Raw genomic sequence first — 14,625 nt, forward strand, 5'->3', positions numbered from 1 at the left:
ACTAGTCCATGGGAAGTGTTTATAACAATGTCACAGGGAATTAAAAACAAGAATAGGCGGTGAGACTTTCATGTCTTCAACTTTCCCAGTCCGCTAACATAATCCTAGACCTGCCTCGGCTAAGTGGAAATCATATGTAATTTCAGCTTCTGCTAAATATATGTATCTCAGACCATTTATATCTCAAACTAACCTTAAGTCATTCACATCTCAAACAAATTTAAAGCCACTTAAAGCAGAAAGCCAACATGTATGGCTTCTGTTCATTATCACCGTTGTGAGAACAAAGCACAATTGTCACCTCATGTATTTGGCATTAAGTCTCGCAAACCACACACCACAAAATGTGGGTTGATACTGGATTCTTGAAACTTGACTAAAGAAGAGACTGGGTTTGTCACAGCTTGCCAGATGTGTTTTAGCGAACACAGCCTATTGGTGGAAATGAGATGTGAAGTCTTAAAAACAGAAGAGAGATCAGCGCTGTGCAGGAAAGCTAACTTGTGATTGAGATCAATATGGGCCCACGAGTCAGTGGATATTACAATCTCCTTAGCATGGGTAGTGCTCAGGGGAGATCCAGAATAGGACTCTATCATTTACTCATTTGTGAAAAGCAGAAGCATCTTAGACTTATTATCATTTTTTATCCTTAATGAAAGGCACTGCTTTTAAGATATGGAATATTTATATTTAAGAACAGTGTTCATTGATAGACTTTCAGAGTAGATTAAATTCTAGTTCATTTGCTCAGTTTTAGCAACATGAAACAGTAAAGAGGGGGATTACTAATCAGACATGATAAAATTTTGAAATACCATGATGTTCTCATTCACTTTCTCTGTGTTAATGTTTCAGAGAAATGGCTTACAGATGAGCTAGGAAAAAAAAAACTTTTTTTTGAAAGGAAAAAAATAACAGAAAGGCCTTTCATGGGGCTGCCATTGAATTTATTTAAAATTACCTTAAAATTACATCACTTATTGAATACACAAAATGCCAGTGCTTTGCAACAGTTACTGCATCTCTATTTAAAACAAAACAAAAAACGAACAAAAAGGAAAAAAAAAAAAAAGGATGGGGCAAAACCCAGGAAAATACATTCAAAATGCTTGGCTGTTCTGCTTCGGCACAGGGAGTGCCGGAGAAAGCTCTGTCCTGCGCTGTGATCGTGAGAGGCATTGGTGAACATCAGCCAACTTCCCATGAAAACTTGCACACAACACATTACAGGAGACAAAGGACAACCTGGTGGGAGGCAGGAGCAGAGGTGGGGATGGAGCGAAACGCCACAGATGCCATGCGGTAGTGTTCAGCAGTGAAAGAAGGCATTAAAGACTAGTGCTTTGGGAAACTAGATTATGGCAAAAAGAAAAAAAAAAGATGGAAGAAAGTACAACACAACAACAGGACAAAACAGAAAAGTCCCACCTTCGGCAAGCTCTACTGTGGTCGACATGTCCATGTCTAACTTCTTACTGGACTTTCCCAAAGAAACGTAAAGAAACAGAGGTAGAAATGAACGTGGGAGAACTACAGCCGGGGGTTTCAAGATGAGAAGCCAACATGCACTGTGAAGACTGAAGTCAAGATGAGGGATGAGGGCGGGGGACATGGAGAGGTTCTCTGTGGAGTCGTAGAGTTGGTGGCTCTTTTTTTTTTTCTTCTTAATTTGTGTGTTTGATTTGGTTCTACCCTCTGCATTCTGTGACACAGCCCGGCAAGCCTAGAAACTCTCAGTGACTAGAATGACGACACCCATTCCCAGCAGTGTAAGAGAGAGAGAAGGAGAGCTTCCAAAATAAAACCTCCACCACCTCCCCCACCTCTCCCATGGCAGGAAAAGGCAGTTACAGTTTCTAGATTCTGTCATTTCCAAGGTCCTAGATAGGTCTGCGGCTGACTGCTCTAAACACCAACACGAACTGAATACATAAGCCTTCAATGAGCCAGTGTAATGTTTATGAACATTTTCACCTAATCACCAAGGAGAGCAATGTATTAAAAACTCTTCAGTAATTGTTCTGCTCTGGTTAATTCCCCATATTTTGTAAGAGAACTTAAAAAAAAAAAACAACCTTCCGTTTCTACTTTCCATGGTAAATATTCAGTTGTATCACACTTCAGTAATTTTTCCGGATACATTCAAAGTAATTTTCCTTGCTATTCTCCAATTGTTGAGGTAAACATACATTTTAATATAAAGTAACATCGAAGCCTAGCCTATTACTCTCAGCAGTACATAGTGCTTTTAACACATTCCTTTGAGGTACTGGACAAATCACAATCACTTTCCTGAGTTTTTGCAGACAAGAACATTAAAAGAAATGAACTGCAGAAATTAAGGTCCAGATTACCGTTACCCTGTGTTACCTGTTCTTAGCTTAACACTGCAGAACAGACAGGATTGAGGAATACTGTTGCTCTTAAAATGGCAAAAAAATCTGGTTGTCTGTTGTAACACGACCGTTCATCTCTTTAGTCCAATAATGTTTGAAGTTAAAGCTCTTTATATTAGCACATGCCACCAATGTAATTGTGAGGCAAACGAAAAAAATAAAGCACCGCTCCAGGCACTTGACAGCAACTAAATCTCGAGAACAGCAGAATGGAATCAACACACGAGGTTCATGTCCGTCTGAAATCAACACACTTGCACCTTGCGTTGCGGTGAGTGTTGTCTCGCTGGAACCGATCCGAGCATCCACATGGATATGCTTTCTGTCATCTGGGGCTTTCCAATCAGAGGCTCTCATCTGATGCGTGTCTCCTCCAAAGCTACCCTGCCTCTACAGATGCAGCGCAACCGTCGTGTTCCCCAGTACCCTCTGCAATCGAAACACTACTGGAAAGGGGCTCTATTCCCTATGTAGCAGGTTTTATGTGTGTGTGCCAACATTCATTACATTTTGTTGTTTGTTTGTTTTGTTTTGTTTTGTTTTTAACTTTTCAAGACTGAATCACTGACTGCAACCAAACATTTTGTTCCATTCAACATACATATCAAGCTCTTTCTGAGTTATGCTGGGCTGAATCTTGCAGAAAGCATTTTCAAAGTCTTGATACGTAACGGGCCTCAACTGGCTGGGCATAATGGCCGAAAGGTCTGTGGCTGGAATTGCATGGAGAGGGCCCACTGCTGCTTCCTGACACAAATGGGCCACGTCGAGTCCAGAAAAGCCTTCCGTACGCTGGACGAGCAGTGCAAACTCCTTGTCATTGAGACAGTAATTGTGCTGTGAGAGCAGTTGTACTATTATCTGGTGCCTCCCTGTGCTGTCAGGAAGTGGGATTAAAAGTCTTTTCATGAAGTACCTGCGAAGAGATTCATCTATTTCTTCGGGTTTACTGGTGGCACAAATGACTACGATTTGGTCCTCAGCCGAAGTCAGCACAGTGTCCAGCTGCATCAGAAACTCGGTTCTCATCCGACTGACTGGACTGTGCTCCTCGCTCACTTGAGAGGAGAGAAGCATGTCAATGTCACTAACAAAAATCACCGAGGGCTGGCGACACCGGGCCACGAGAAAAGAGGCATGGATGATTTTCTCCGCTTCGCCTAACCACTTCGCAACTAGTCCGGAGCCAGCAATTTTGAAAAAGGTGGCCCCCAGCTGACTAGCTATGCATCTGCCCAAGAGCGTTTTGCCTGTTCCCCGAGGTCCAAAGAGAAGGACGCTCCTTGGCAAGGCCGTCAGCCCGCTGAACGCATCGGACCTCAACACTGGCCACAGAACCTCCTCCTTAATGACAGCCTTCACCAGGTCAAGACCAGCAATGTCGCTCCAGTCCACGGGAGGTCCTTGGGTGATGATCTCATTGGTGACTAGGTCAATGAGGTGCGTGTCAGTGTTCTTCAGTTGCTCGTCCACAGAGTGGTTTGATGAGGTAGCTGCACGGAGTCCCGGACCTTGCATTGGATGAGCGAGGAGCTGCCTAGGGTCTTCCCCGTGCTCACTCATGACTGGCGACGTGTACTTCCCAAAGGATTCACTGGATCTTGATCCCAGGGAATTTTTAGCAGTACTGTAGGAAGGAGGGGTCAGAGCCCTACTGGACTGACTGCTGAATTTCCTTTGCTGTTCAGAGGACATCAGTTGCTTTGTTGGCTTAAATGCTAAGGATGATGTTTCAGCATTTCTGTCAAAGCCATTCCCCCGATTCGCGTTTGAAATGCTGTTGTCGGGCATTCGGTACATCGGACTCTGTGTCGATCTCTGTTGGCCATAGCTGTAGTTTCCGTAACTGGAGTCCACATCTCCTTGCCCTGCCATGTAGAAAGCTTTCCTTTTGAGAGAACTTGCCGAGCTGTTGGCCAGAGTGGAGGGAGCGATGGGCGTCAAACCATGACCCTGGTAGGTGTAGCCAGGAACGGTAGTGGGGGGCAGAGGGGTCGGAGCAGGAATTCCTGAAGGCAGGTATGCAGAAGGAGGCGGGGGCGCTCCACCAGGGCTGTACCCAGAGCCCACGGCAGTCTGAGGAGGGTAGCTAGCAGAGGGATAGCTGTAGCTGGAGAGATTGGAAGTCCCATTGTAGCCTGGGACCAGGGCTGGTGGGGGAGGAGGAGGGGGCGGTGGCTGCAGGAGCCCAGAGCTATGAAGTGGGGACGGATGAGGCGAAGGAAGTGCAGGGGTGGGCTGGCTGCTGTACGTAGAATGCAAATATGATCCGTTGTATCCTGGAGCGTATTCCTGAGAGGGGAGCCCTGCATGAAGACTAGGTACTGTGTGGCTTCCACAGGTACTACTTGAGTAACTTGGTTCTGTCAGGTTGCTGGCCACCCCAGGGGAGCTCCCTATACTTGCAGAGACATCTACCGGAGGGAGGGCTGAACTGACACCAGCTTTGCTAGCAGTGATGACATCCGGAACACAGTTCATAGGATAAACGGCTTCTGAATTCAAGGAAGGCTGCCAGGGTTCACTCTCATTTTTCCGACCGTTCACGAGTCCGGATGGTGTGTCGGAATAATTGCTGAGAACAGGTCGGTCCACGGGACCTTCCAAAATGCCAGAATACTTCTCTGCATATTTCTTCAGAAGGTTGGATGCAGTCAGAGCAGATATGTCATCGTTTGCCCAGGCGTACTGGTAGGTGCGCTGCAGATGACCTCTGTAGGCTTCAACTTTGTGGGCAGGAGACCGAGTGGTTGAAGTGATGTCAAAGTGCTGTTCTGGCCACTGGGCATGCTCCGGCGTCCACTGCATCTTCAAGCCTAAGTATTTGGAGGGAGGGGGGAAGAGAGTAAATTTACTTAGACATTCATCAGAACTCTTAAAGCTTCCTCCCTGACTACAACTGTTATCTATTAATCTATTCTCTCCCTTAATAATACAGACATGGGCAAGGATCCTCCTAGATTCTAATATCTATTGTAATCTCTATAATACAAATTTTTCAAAGTAGGGTAAAAAAAAATCAACCCTATAAAAATATAAATCCAATATAAAGGAAAACTCTGTAGAAAGCCATAGATAGATAGATAGATAGATAGATAGATAGATAGAGATATATATTTATATATATGCAAGCCTTATTGCTGTCAATCCCATCAAGTTACTTGTTAACCACACACACTTATAGAATGTATATGTAGACACAAAATACTGTCCAATTAGAATTCGATCACAGTCGCTTGCAATACCACACACATACATTTTAATATCTGGCATGCAATACGGCTAGCGTGTATGCCACCTAGTCATTTGGTTCTCCCCATCGGTTTCTGTTTTCTATTTTAACAATATAAGAATGAGACACAGCTGACAGGCCGCATCTGGGATGCCTCTCTTATTTGGTCCTGAACACCTAGTTAGCACAGTATAATGCTCCCTGCACAGAATAATATGACACAGACATAGCAGGTCATTTCATAATCCAACTCTCATCTAAAGTGGTCCACGACAGTTTCAAATCTGCTTCGTGGAGTGCAGCAAAGCAATCTCCCAGGCAGCGCTCCAACGCTTTCATCGCACAAAGCCTACAACTCGGTATGAATTACAACTGGCTCCTTTCTGCCTCTCAGTTCTGTTGTTGAGTCTGGAAAAAAAAAAACAAGCATCACTTGTCTGTGGGGCTTCTAGTGTTGTTCTCCCTCCTCCTCTGGTAATCCTCCTCCCCTTATAGACTGGGAGGTACCAAGTGGGGAGTGATATATATATATATATATATATATATATATCACATATATATATATGTGTGTGTGTACATGTATATATATACACACACATATATGTATATATGTATAAGAAAAAGAGAAAGAAAACAGGCAAGAAGGCAATGATCAGAGTGGAGAACTGGACTCTAACTCCTTACATTTCTATAGTGAGCCATGCGTGGCAGAAGAAACGGAAAGAATACGACTCAGCAATGAGGTCATAGGAGTAATTCCCTCATCTGGCAGACCGCTAACTGAAGCCAGGGACCCCGGAGTAATCCTGAAACGAGTATTTTCTGATTTAAGAGAAAATACTCAGCTATTAGAATCAGACGGTCATTTTAATTTAGAACTTTTGAAAGGCCTTAGAAATTACCTGGTTCACACATTACACAAGCAATGCCGAAAGCGACTCATTTAAGATGTACCCTTGAGGGTTTCATGCCGTTAGGTACCGAGGAGTACGGGAACTCCGTTCTCCTATTTTTCATTGCTTGTTCATCTTCTCTCTAATCTCTGCTCACTTGGAATGAACACTTCCTTTTCTGCTACAGCGGTTTTAAGATACCCTCCTTAATCTCTTTTGTATTACCCAAAGTGAATTTTGCAAACCGCCTTGTGCCCTCTGGCAAGGAATCCATGATAAGAAGAAGACCTAGTCTAAATGAAGCATCTGTGGCATTGCTTGGTTCCCTTCTGAATTCCCCCAGCACTGTTGACAGCTCTTCTCCCCTCTGTTCTCCTCCCCCAAGCACTCCAGCTCCTCACTGCCTGACTCTGGCTTCTGACATGGCCAGCGTTGACTCGCTGAGCTAAACTGAACAGAGCACACAGTTTGGTAACAGAATGGCATGTTGATTCCCTTCTGACTCCCTCTTCCTTGTTTGCAAAACCACTGCACCAGACAGTGGAAGTTAATTAGCAGGAGGATGCTGTGCTAATTGTGTTAATTTACAAGGTTTTAGTCAAAGAGAATCATGCCAGGGCTGGCACTGCTGTCATGCTTCCGACTTAATGATTAAGAAATACTGAAAACAAGGTGGGAAGGATTGCAGTAATTACACAATAAATGAATAAAGCAACAGGATTCATTTGCAAATATAGTTTACTGCAGTTGTACTCATTTGCATTTGGATTCTTAAAAAGGATCCATGCAGATATTCATTTGCGCGGCACCAACTCAGTGAAATTAAGTTTGAACGCTGCACAAGTTAATCAACCTCTCTCTCTCTCTCTCTCTCTCTCTCTCTCTCTCTCTCTCTCTCTGTGTGTGTGTGTGTGTGTGTGTGTGAAGTAAAAATACCAAAGATCATATTCTTTTGTATATGCAACAGACGCTTTACTTTTCTTCAAATATTCACATATGTTCTGATATACTTTAAACAATCTAGCCAATCAGTAAAACAGCATTGCGAACCCCAAAGAAGCACACCTTTATCCTTCCACTCAGAGACATAGGGAGGGGTGAGCAGAGCTCCAGAGAGAACAAAAGTGATTCTCCTAATTGTTTATGCCTTCTCCATCATTACTTTCTTAGAGGAGAGAAATACACCACAAAATGGACAAAACGACTGAAACCACACTTGGGGGGGGGGGAAGACGCAATCTGAATGAAGCGGCTTCTCAGGAACCATACTTTCATTAAACACAACTGGAAATTATTAAGGGCAAGTCACCAGGAACCCATTGCAAGCCGTCAGTAGCTGCACTCTTCTGGCGTCAAGAGATTTATCTGAAGCTTTACAAAAAGGAGAGACTATAAATGTGACTGCAGTGTAGAACTAAAAGGCCTACAGATTCATCCATCCCATGATTATTTCCAAGTAATTTCCATTAGGATCTTTTGTCTTTTAAAAAAAAAATGCTTGACAACACTGAGTAGTGAAAACAGTTGTGCATGTGCCACGACTGGGCATTTTATTAGACTGATAACGAGGAAACATGAAAAAGTAGCTCAAGAACAATTTAGAAGTCACAGGCAATGGGACTTAGCACAACACATGAGAGGGCAAGCACACGCCTATGCATGTACACATACACACATGTGCATGCAAGAATGCAAAATGAAAGAATTCAGCTTCCATCCAGTTAGTTCAGATCTATTTGTCACAGTTAGTTAATAACCATGATAGAAAGAAATAACCTTTAATAAAAGTGAAACTGCTTTAAATGGAGAACAGTTAAAAAAGAAAAAAGAAGTGGGGCCTTCTCTGACTGTCTTGGTTTAAATAAAGTTTTCATATGAATTAATCATTTATAAAAATGCAAACATAATTTTAATATGTTACCATTGCTGTAAGAGATAAGTCTATGCAGTTTGAACAAAATGGATTGCCCACTTAAACTGAGGATTTATGTGCAGATTTAAATGTGGCAAAACTAATTGAATTTCCAAACATTTCTGTTTCATCTGAAATTAAGTGAAGATCTTATCCATCAAAGTAACTTATTGGAATACTCAATCAATTGAATATACTTACTGAGGCAATCAAAAGTTTACCTATGGTTGCATACTAAGTAACCATAACCTAGCAAGCCAGAGACAGGAAAGGTTGAGTTAAACACCTGGAGGAAACAGGATTGTCTAGGAGAGCTCTGGAATTATCAATGCTATTTGAGAGCAAAGGATAATCTTTAAACATAGACTAGATCCTGATATTGGTGGGATCCGCAATAGTCAGTGTTCAGGAGCCTGGTGGGGCCTTGTGATCATAAAGAGCCTATGCACTAGGGCTGAAATCTCAGCATTACATGGAGGGGGCACCAAATCAATTGCTGGTGTTATCCCTGTTTACTGGGGGTATTAAAGTAGAGGACAATGTGGCACCCAATGTTCTTTGGACAAAGGTATCCTGCCTCGGTTTACTGCATTATTGCCACCTGTGAGAGTAGAAGGCTCCTGTCACCTAACCTGGTATTCAAGCAATCAGATGCGTTTTTATAAGCAGCTTTGATGTGATTTTTCTCTATTGAACATAGGAAAAAATAAGTCCTGGTAATGACATTATCTTACATTTTAGAAACTTGTTTCCAGAAGAGTAACTCCCACTTTTGTTTGGAAGTATTATCCATAATACAAGAAAAATGAAAATCAGAAAAGAGTCAGGCCCATGCTTCTAAACATAGTATTGGGAGGCTGAGGGCTATCTTGGCTCACATAACTTCTTCCCCACCCCCTCCATAGAATAGAGGAAAACAACACCTATAGCCTTTAAAGATAATTGAAACATTGTTCCAAAAATGTCAACATTTACTTTGGGAAATATGAGTAATTTATTACCTAGCTAGCACATTTCACAGCAAAATGTATTTATGTTTCAAAATAATTAACGAAGTTATTGAAAATTAAGTTGATGGTTTATCAGAAATGTTACCTATAGATGGCAGATACGATGGTCCAGTCTTTGAGGCTTTGTTTCTCCTATTCTTGCCACAGGATGAACTGTGAGCATCTAAATGAGCATCTCTCTTTCTTGAATACGACAGAGCAGGGATGTGTATGGCATGCTTGACCATTTTAGAATTTGGTCTCTGCCTTACAGTGTTCATTCTGAAGCTTAACAACCAAAATGACTAAAGTTCAGCCACAGTTTCAGAAGTTTAAAGAAAAAAAATAGCAAAAGTGACGAAAATCATATATCGGAAGGGGAGGGAATTAGAGACAAACAGGTATGGTCTCCTAGAATCAATTTTTAGCATATATTTCTAGAATTACCTGAAGCCACTTACTTAGCACCTCACCTTAATACTTGTGAGATATAACAGTTCCAGGTGTTACAATTTACGTTTCAGCTGTGTTCCCATGGGGCCCCTCTGCCTGCTGCTAAGGACTGCTTTCTTCAGTCTCATAAGGGTAAAGACCCCAGGCAAACACTGTAGTGTAGCAGGCTTGCGCTTGGGTACCTGCGCAGCAGTGCTCATGTGACCACATGTTCATAATGTTCTGTGGGTAACTGTACCGATGACCTTTTCATTATTTTTTTAAAAAGTACTTAAGAATCTTAATATAATATTTATCAAGATTCTTTGTAGAAAGCAATCGTTGTTGGGATAAACAGAGCAAAGTAATTACAAGGGCTTAGAGTTTCCACGGTCTGTTAATGCAGCAAATTCATCACCCCTTACGTTGGGAATGGCAGAACAAGTACATAGAACTTTCAAGATTCATTGGCCCCAAATACAACTTTAGCAGAAAAGAACTTTCAGAAGGAGGGGCTGCAAACCCCTCTGGCTCCAGACACTGGCTCCCTGCAATATTTACCCATTGCTTTTCTTCAAGGGAGCAAGGTGCTGGTAAAATGTTTGGTCGTATTCTGAAGCTCTCTCCCTTTGTCCACTCATCTTGAGCAGACAGGAGACCAGCATGACCCCTTGGATCGGCAAAACTCGCCACTCCATTTCCTAAGGTTTGCTGGACTTAAAAGGCAATGTAAGAGTTAAGGAAGGGTGGAGGAAAAGCTCAGTGAATTTTGTCTCTACTTAGTTCCAACAAACACACTGGAAAACCAGTCATTTACAGTATGGCTGCCATACAGATGTCCTCAAACTTACTTAGTAAACAAATTGAGAACTTTCTCTATAAAAAGACTCGGAGCTCTGTGAGGAAGTTAAATGAGGGGAATTTCTGCTTTGTTTACTCTTAATTTCATGAAATAATTTCCTTAAAATCCCTTAAGATTAGACTCTTGTTTATTTTTACAATGGCCTCGTCCAAACAAGAATGCCCCCTTCCAGTTTGGGGGTTCATTTACTGGGTGTTCTGTAGGTTTGGAGACTATTATGTATAACAACGAAGTTCCAGGGTCAGCAACATGGCTCAGCCTAAAACGGAGCTTGCACAAGCATGACAGCCTGAATTCAAGCCTGATGCCCAAGTATAGGTGGAAGGAAAGAGCTCACTGCATAACGTTGTCTTCAGTGTCCACATGCACCGTGGTATGCATGCATGTATGTGTACACACACACACACACACACACACACACAGAGAGAGAGAGAGAGAGAGAGAGAGAGAGAGAGAGAGGTATTCCATTTTTTAAAGGAAGTTCAGAATGTTATCCAACTTTCCTTATTCTCATCTTTGGCTAAGTGGCGTGAGCTCATTATGCTCGACTTTGCTGTAAAAACAGGCTAATGCCAGCCCCTTACTAGGTTGCAAGACGACCGACAGAAAGAATGTTTTGTAAAAATATTTCCCAAGTGTGAGCCACACAAACAACAAACATTGTTTGTCTCTTTTATTTTGAAAATGCCACAGGTATATTAAACACAAAATACAGGACCAAAAAAAAAAAAAAAAAGTAAAACTATTCTATCCTTTCTTCCTTCCTTCCTTCCTTCCTTCCTTCCTTCCTTCCTTCCTTCCTTCCTTCCTTCCTTCCTTCCTTTCTTCCTTCCCTTTCTTCCTCTCTCTTCCTCCCTCCCTCCTTCCGTCCTTCCTATCTTTCTTCCTTCCTTTTCTTCCTTTCTTTTTAATTCAAGACAGCCACTGAAAAGGAAAATTTCCAGTGTGAATGTTGTTACAAGAAAGGTATAAAACTTCTTTCATACTCAGCAAAACAAGGTGTTAGATCACCATAATCAAAAAGGTGTCAGAATTCAAACTGCTGGCTGGGTGAAGAGGTACGGGTCTGTAATGCCAGTACGTGGAAAGCCAAAGCAAGAGAATGACCAGTCCAGTCTATCCGGAGCTATGTGGTGAGACTCTCTCTTAAAAAATAAACTAGTGGCTTTCATGTAGTTTTCTTTGTTTTTAATGTTATTTTTTGTCTCAATTTAAGGGGTAAAAAGGTTTACGACCAATGACTGGTTTTAGTCTGTAGTCTCAGATACTATGTACTAATACTGTCAAATAACTTTTCTCTTCACGTCACTTTCACGCCTCAAAATTCCAATCTGCAATCTTCTTAAAACACTTCCCAATCCCACCATCTTGGTATGTGAGAGTCCTTTTAGAGGTTACTGAAGGTATTTCTGACTAATTCAATCTAATTTGCCTACTTCACCCTCTGGCAGGAAGGACAATAAACAGTTTGCAATCTTGAGTTTAGTTTCTCCAGCACAGGATTTTAATACGCAGCTACCGCTACCTTCACAGTATTCAACAAACAAACAAACAAACCACCTGGTCTCCATAGTTCTCATTTAAGACTAGTGAAAAGATGGGACACTTCGCCTCTTTCTGGCAGTGGTATGCTAAATCTGGTAAACAGCTTCCTCTCTGGACACAATACCCCTTTCCTCTATCAGTTTCCCAGTACCTAACCCATAGATAGGTTAAGGGCTGGGGGGCTCATACCCCTTTAAGAGCTTCAAAAGCTCTAATTTTGTTTTCAATAAAGTGGATTTCTTGAAAAGCAGCAATTGATTTGTAGTTCAAAACTTTTTTTTTTTTTAATGTAGACCTTTTGGGAGGAAAAAAGTTCCAAATACTACATTTTAATTAGAAAGTATTTTTGCCCTGTTAATGAGAGCACCAGAAAATGAATTGATGATGTTTGTCTTGATGGTGTCATTAGGACAGCGGTGTGGAGTGGTGGATAATGGCGTGGTAAGAAAGCTGGTCTGTGATTTCAAACTCAGTTTTCCCATTGCTTTAATTCTCCGATATTATTTCTCACTATTTTCGCTAAGTCCACCTCCATCATTCTTAATAGTCTCCCTTTAACATGCTATGGACACTGACATCACAGGGCAATACAAGATTTAATCGTGAACTACATCAACCTCAGTACAACTTTCAAGAGGTTAGGACACCCCCAAAGAGACAGATCGTGTGGAGGTGATGGAGCTTGTTTCACTGGTCATTATTTCGGGTTTATTAAGCGCTTGTGTTCATTATGGGCATAATAATTTGAATGAGGATTGCATATATCTTGTCCTTAAATTTAGCTTGTAGATAACTTATGATTTGAACCAAAGTCCCTGGAACACATTAAATTCTAGCTAGAGAAAGAAAATGTTTACTCATAAGAACCCGACCAAATGAAACAGTGACTATTTGCCGATACTGCAATCTGAGGATGAAACTCACCATGTATGGGACTAATTGGTCATTATTTTTAATATGGAACTTGGGAGGAGGAGACAAGAGGAACATTGCGAGTTGGCGCCAGCCTTGCCTACATATTGAGTTCCAGGACAGCCAGAATGGTACAGTCAGAACTGTATGAGGGTCCCTCGGAGCAACAATAAATAAAAATTTAAAAGATTCACTCTATGTACAAGAATAAAAGCAAAAACTTATATAAAGAAAAGTATACCAAAGAATGATATCTTGAGACCTTAGAGTTTGTGTTTAATATATGATTAGGATACACACCATAAGATTTAAAGCACCTCAAGAAATCGTGATTATAATTCAAACAAACACATCTTTTATTCCTGGGGGGAGGAGTCCCTAAGATTCCCCTCACTTCAATCAAACTTTATAACTGAATACTCACAGAGGATGCATGAAGCTTAAAACTACAAATTTGACATCTTTTTGTGTTCAAGGATGAGGGATGGTTAAAAAAAATGTTTTTGGATTATAACAAAGTTCATAATAATAATAATCTTTTAAAAAGTATAGACCAGGGCTACACTCTCTGTACAACCTAGAGTAATTCAGAATGTGAAATGACCGCGTGTTCACGTATGGTTGAGGATACAAAAGGACTTTGTCCCCTGAGCAGCTCATGCCAGCTGCCATCCACCCACACCTGAGAAAGAGCCCGAGAAGAGAGGGTTGGCTTCTGCACATCAAGGCAAGTGTTGCACGGTTATGCAACCTCTGGATTTTAGGCAATTTATAATCAGTCACAACAGTGCCTTGCTGTTAACCTTTAAAGTTGTTACCTTACAGTCCCTCATTTCTCACGCTGTCTCTTCCCCCATGTATGTTTTTCAATCCATTAAGGCTATCCACCCTTCCTCCATTTCTGTTTGTCATAGGAAGATCATCAGGACACACCACATCTGCCCATAGGGACTTCTGGAGCTAATGAATATGTATGTTCTGTGTCACAACCGGGCACTCTTCTTGTTCTGCAGAATCAATCCTCTTCTGTGTAAAGAACAGGTGAGCTGGAGCATGCAGGAGTAAACGGGGTTAACACAACCAGAGACCCCCCCATGCTATCTTCAAGGCATCCAGCCTAGAATAAGCAATACAAATACTCAAAGTATAACATATTTTTAAAGGGTTTGAATCTTGCCTTTGAAAATGAATTTTGGTGATTCAAATTCCCACTGTTCCGAGACTGAGGTTATTAAGGCTGATTTGGAAAATGCCATACAACCATATGACAGGCATTTGCACTGTTAGTGACACAATCTAGGCTTGGTGCCATCTTATTAGCTTTCTGCTTACTTCCTCATTCATGATTCTTAACTGTCATGGTAACCGCTGTGCACATATAGTTAACTGTAAACATTTACTTGCCCATGAAGCCTTTATTAGAAACATCTAACCCCAATGCTTGACTTT

General features: G+C 41.7%; 1 protein-coding gene across 2 annotated transcripts in view; it reads right to left on the minus strand.

Moving 5' to 3' along the window:
- Positions 1-928: 928 nt before the first annotated feature.
- The window catches only part of Fign (fidgetin, microtubule severing factor), a 117,996-nt gene continuing 104,299 nt past the window's right edge, over positions 929-14,625 (minus strand). For both annotated transcript variants that reach the window (XM_048426031.3, XM_048426030.3), the window contains one exon: positions 929-5,215. In XM_048426031.3, the coding sequence (XP_048281988.1) occupies positions 2,961-5,207 (2,247 nt within the window). In that variant the 5' untranslated portion in view covers positions 5,208-5,215 and the 3' untranslated portion in view covers positions 929-2,960. The remainder of the gene's footprint in view (positions 5,216-14,625) is intronic.

Source organism: Myodes glareolus, chromosome 21, assembly GCF_982192425.1.
Source record: "Myodes glareolus chromosome 21, mMyoGla1.1, whole genome shotgun sequence".
Lineage (NCBI taxonomy): Eukaryota > Metazoa > Chordata > Mammalia > Rodentia > Cricetidae > Myodes > Myodes glareolus.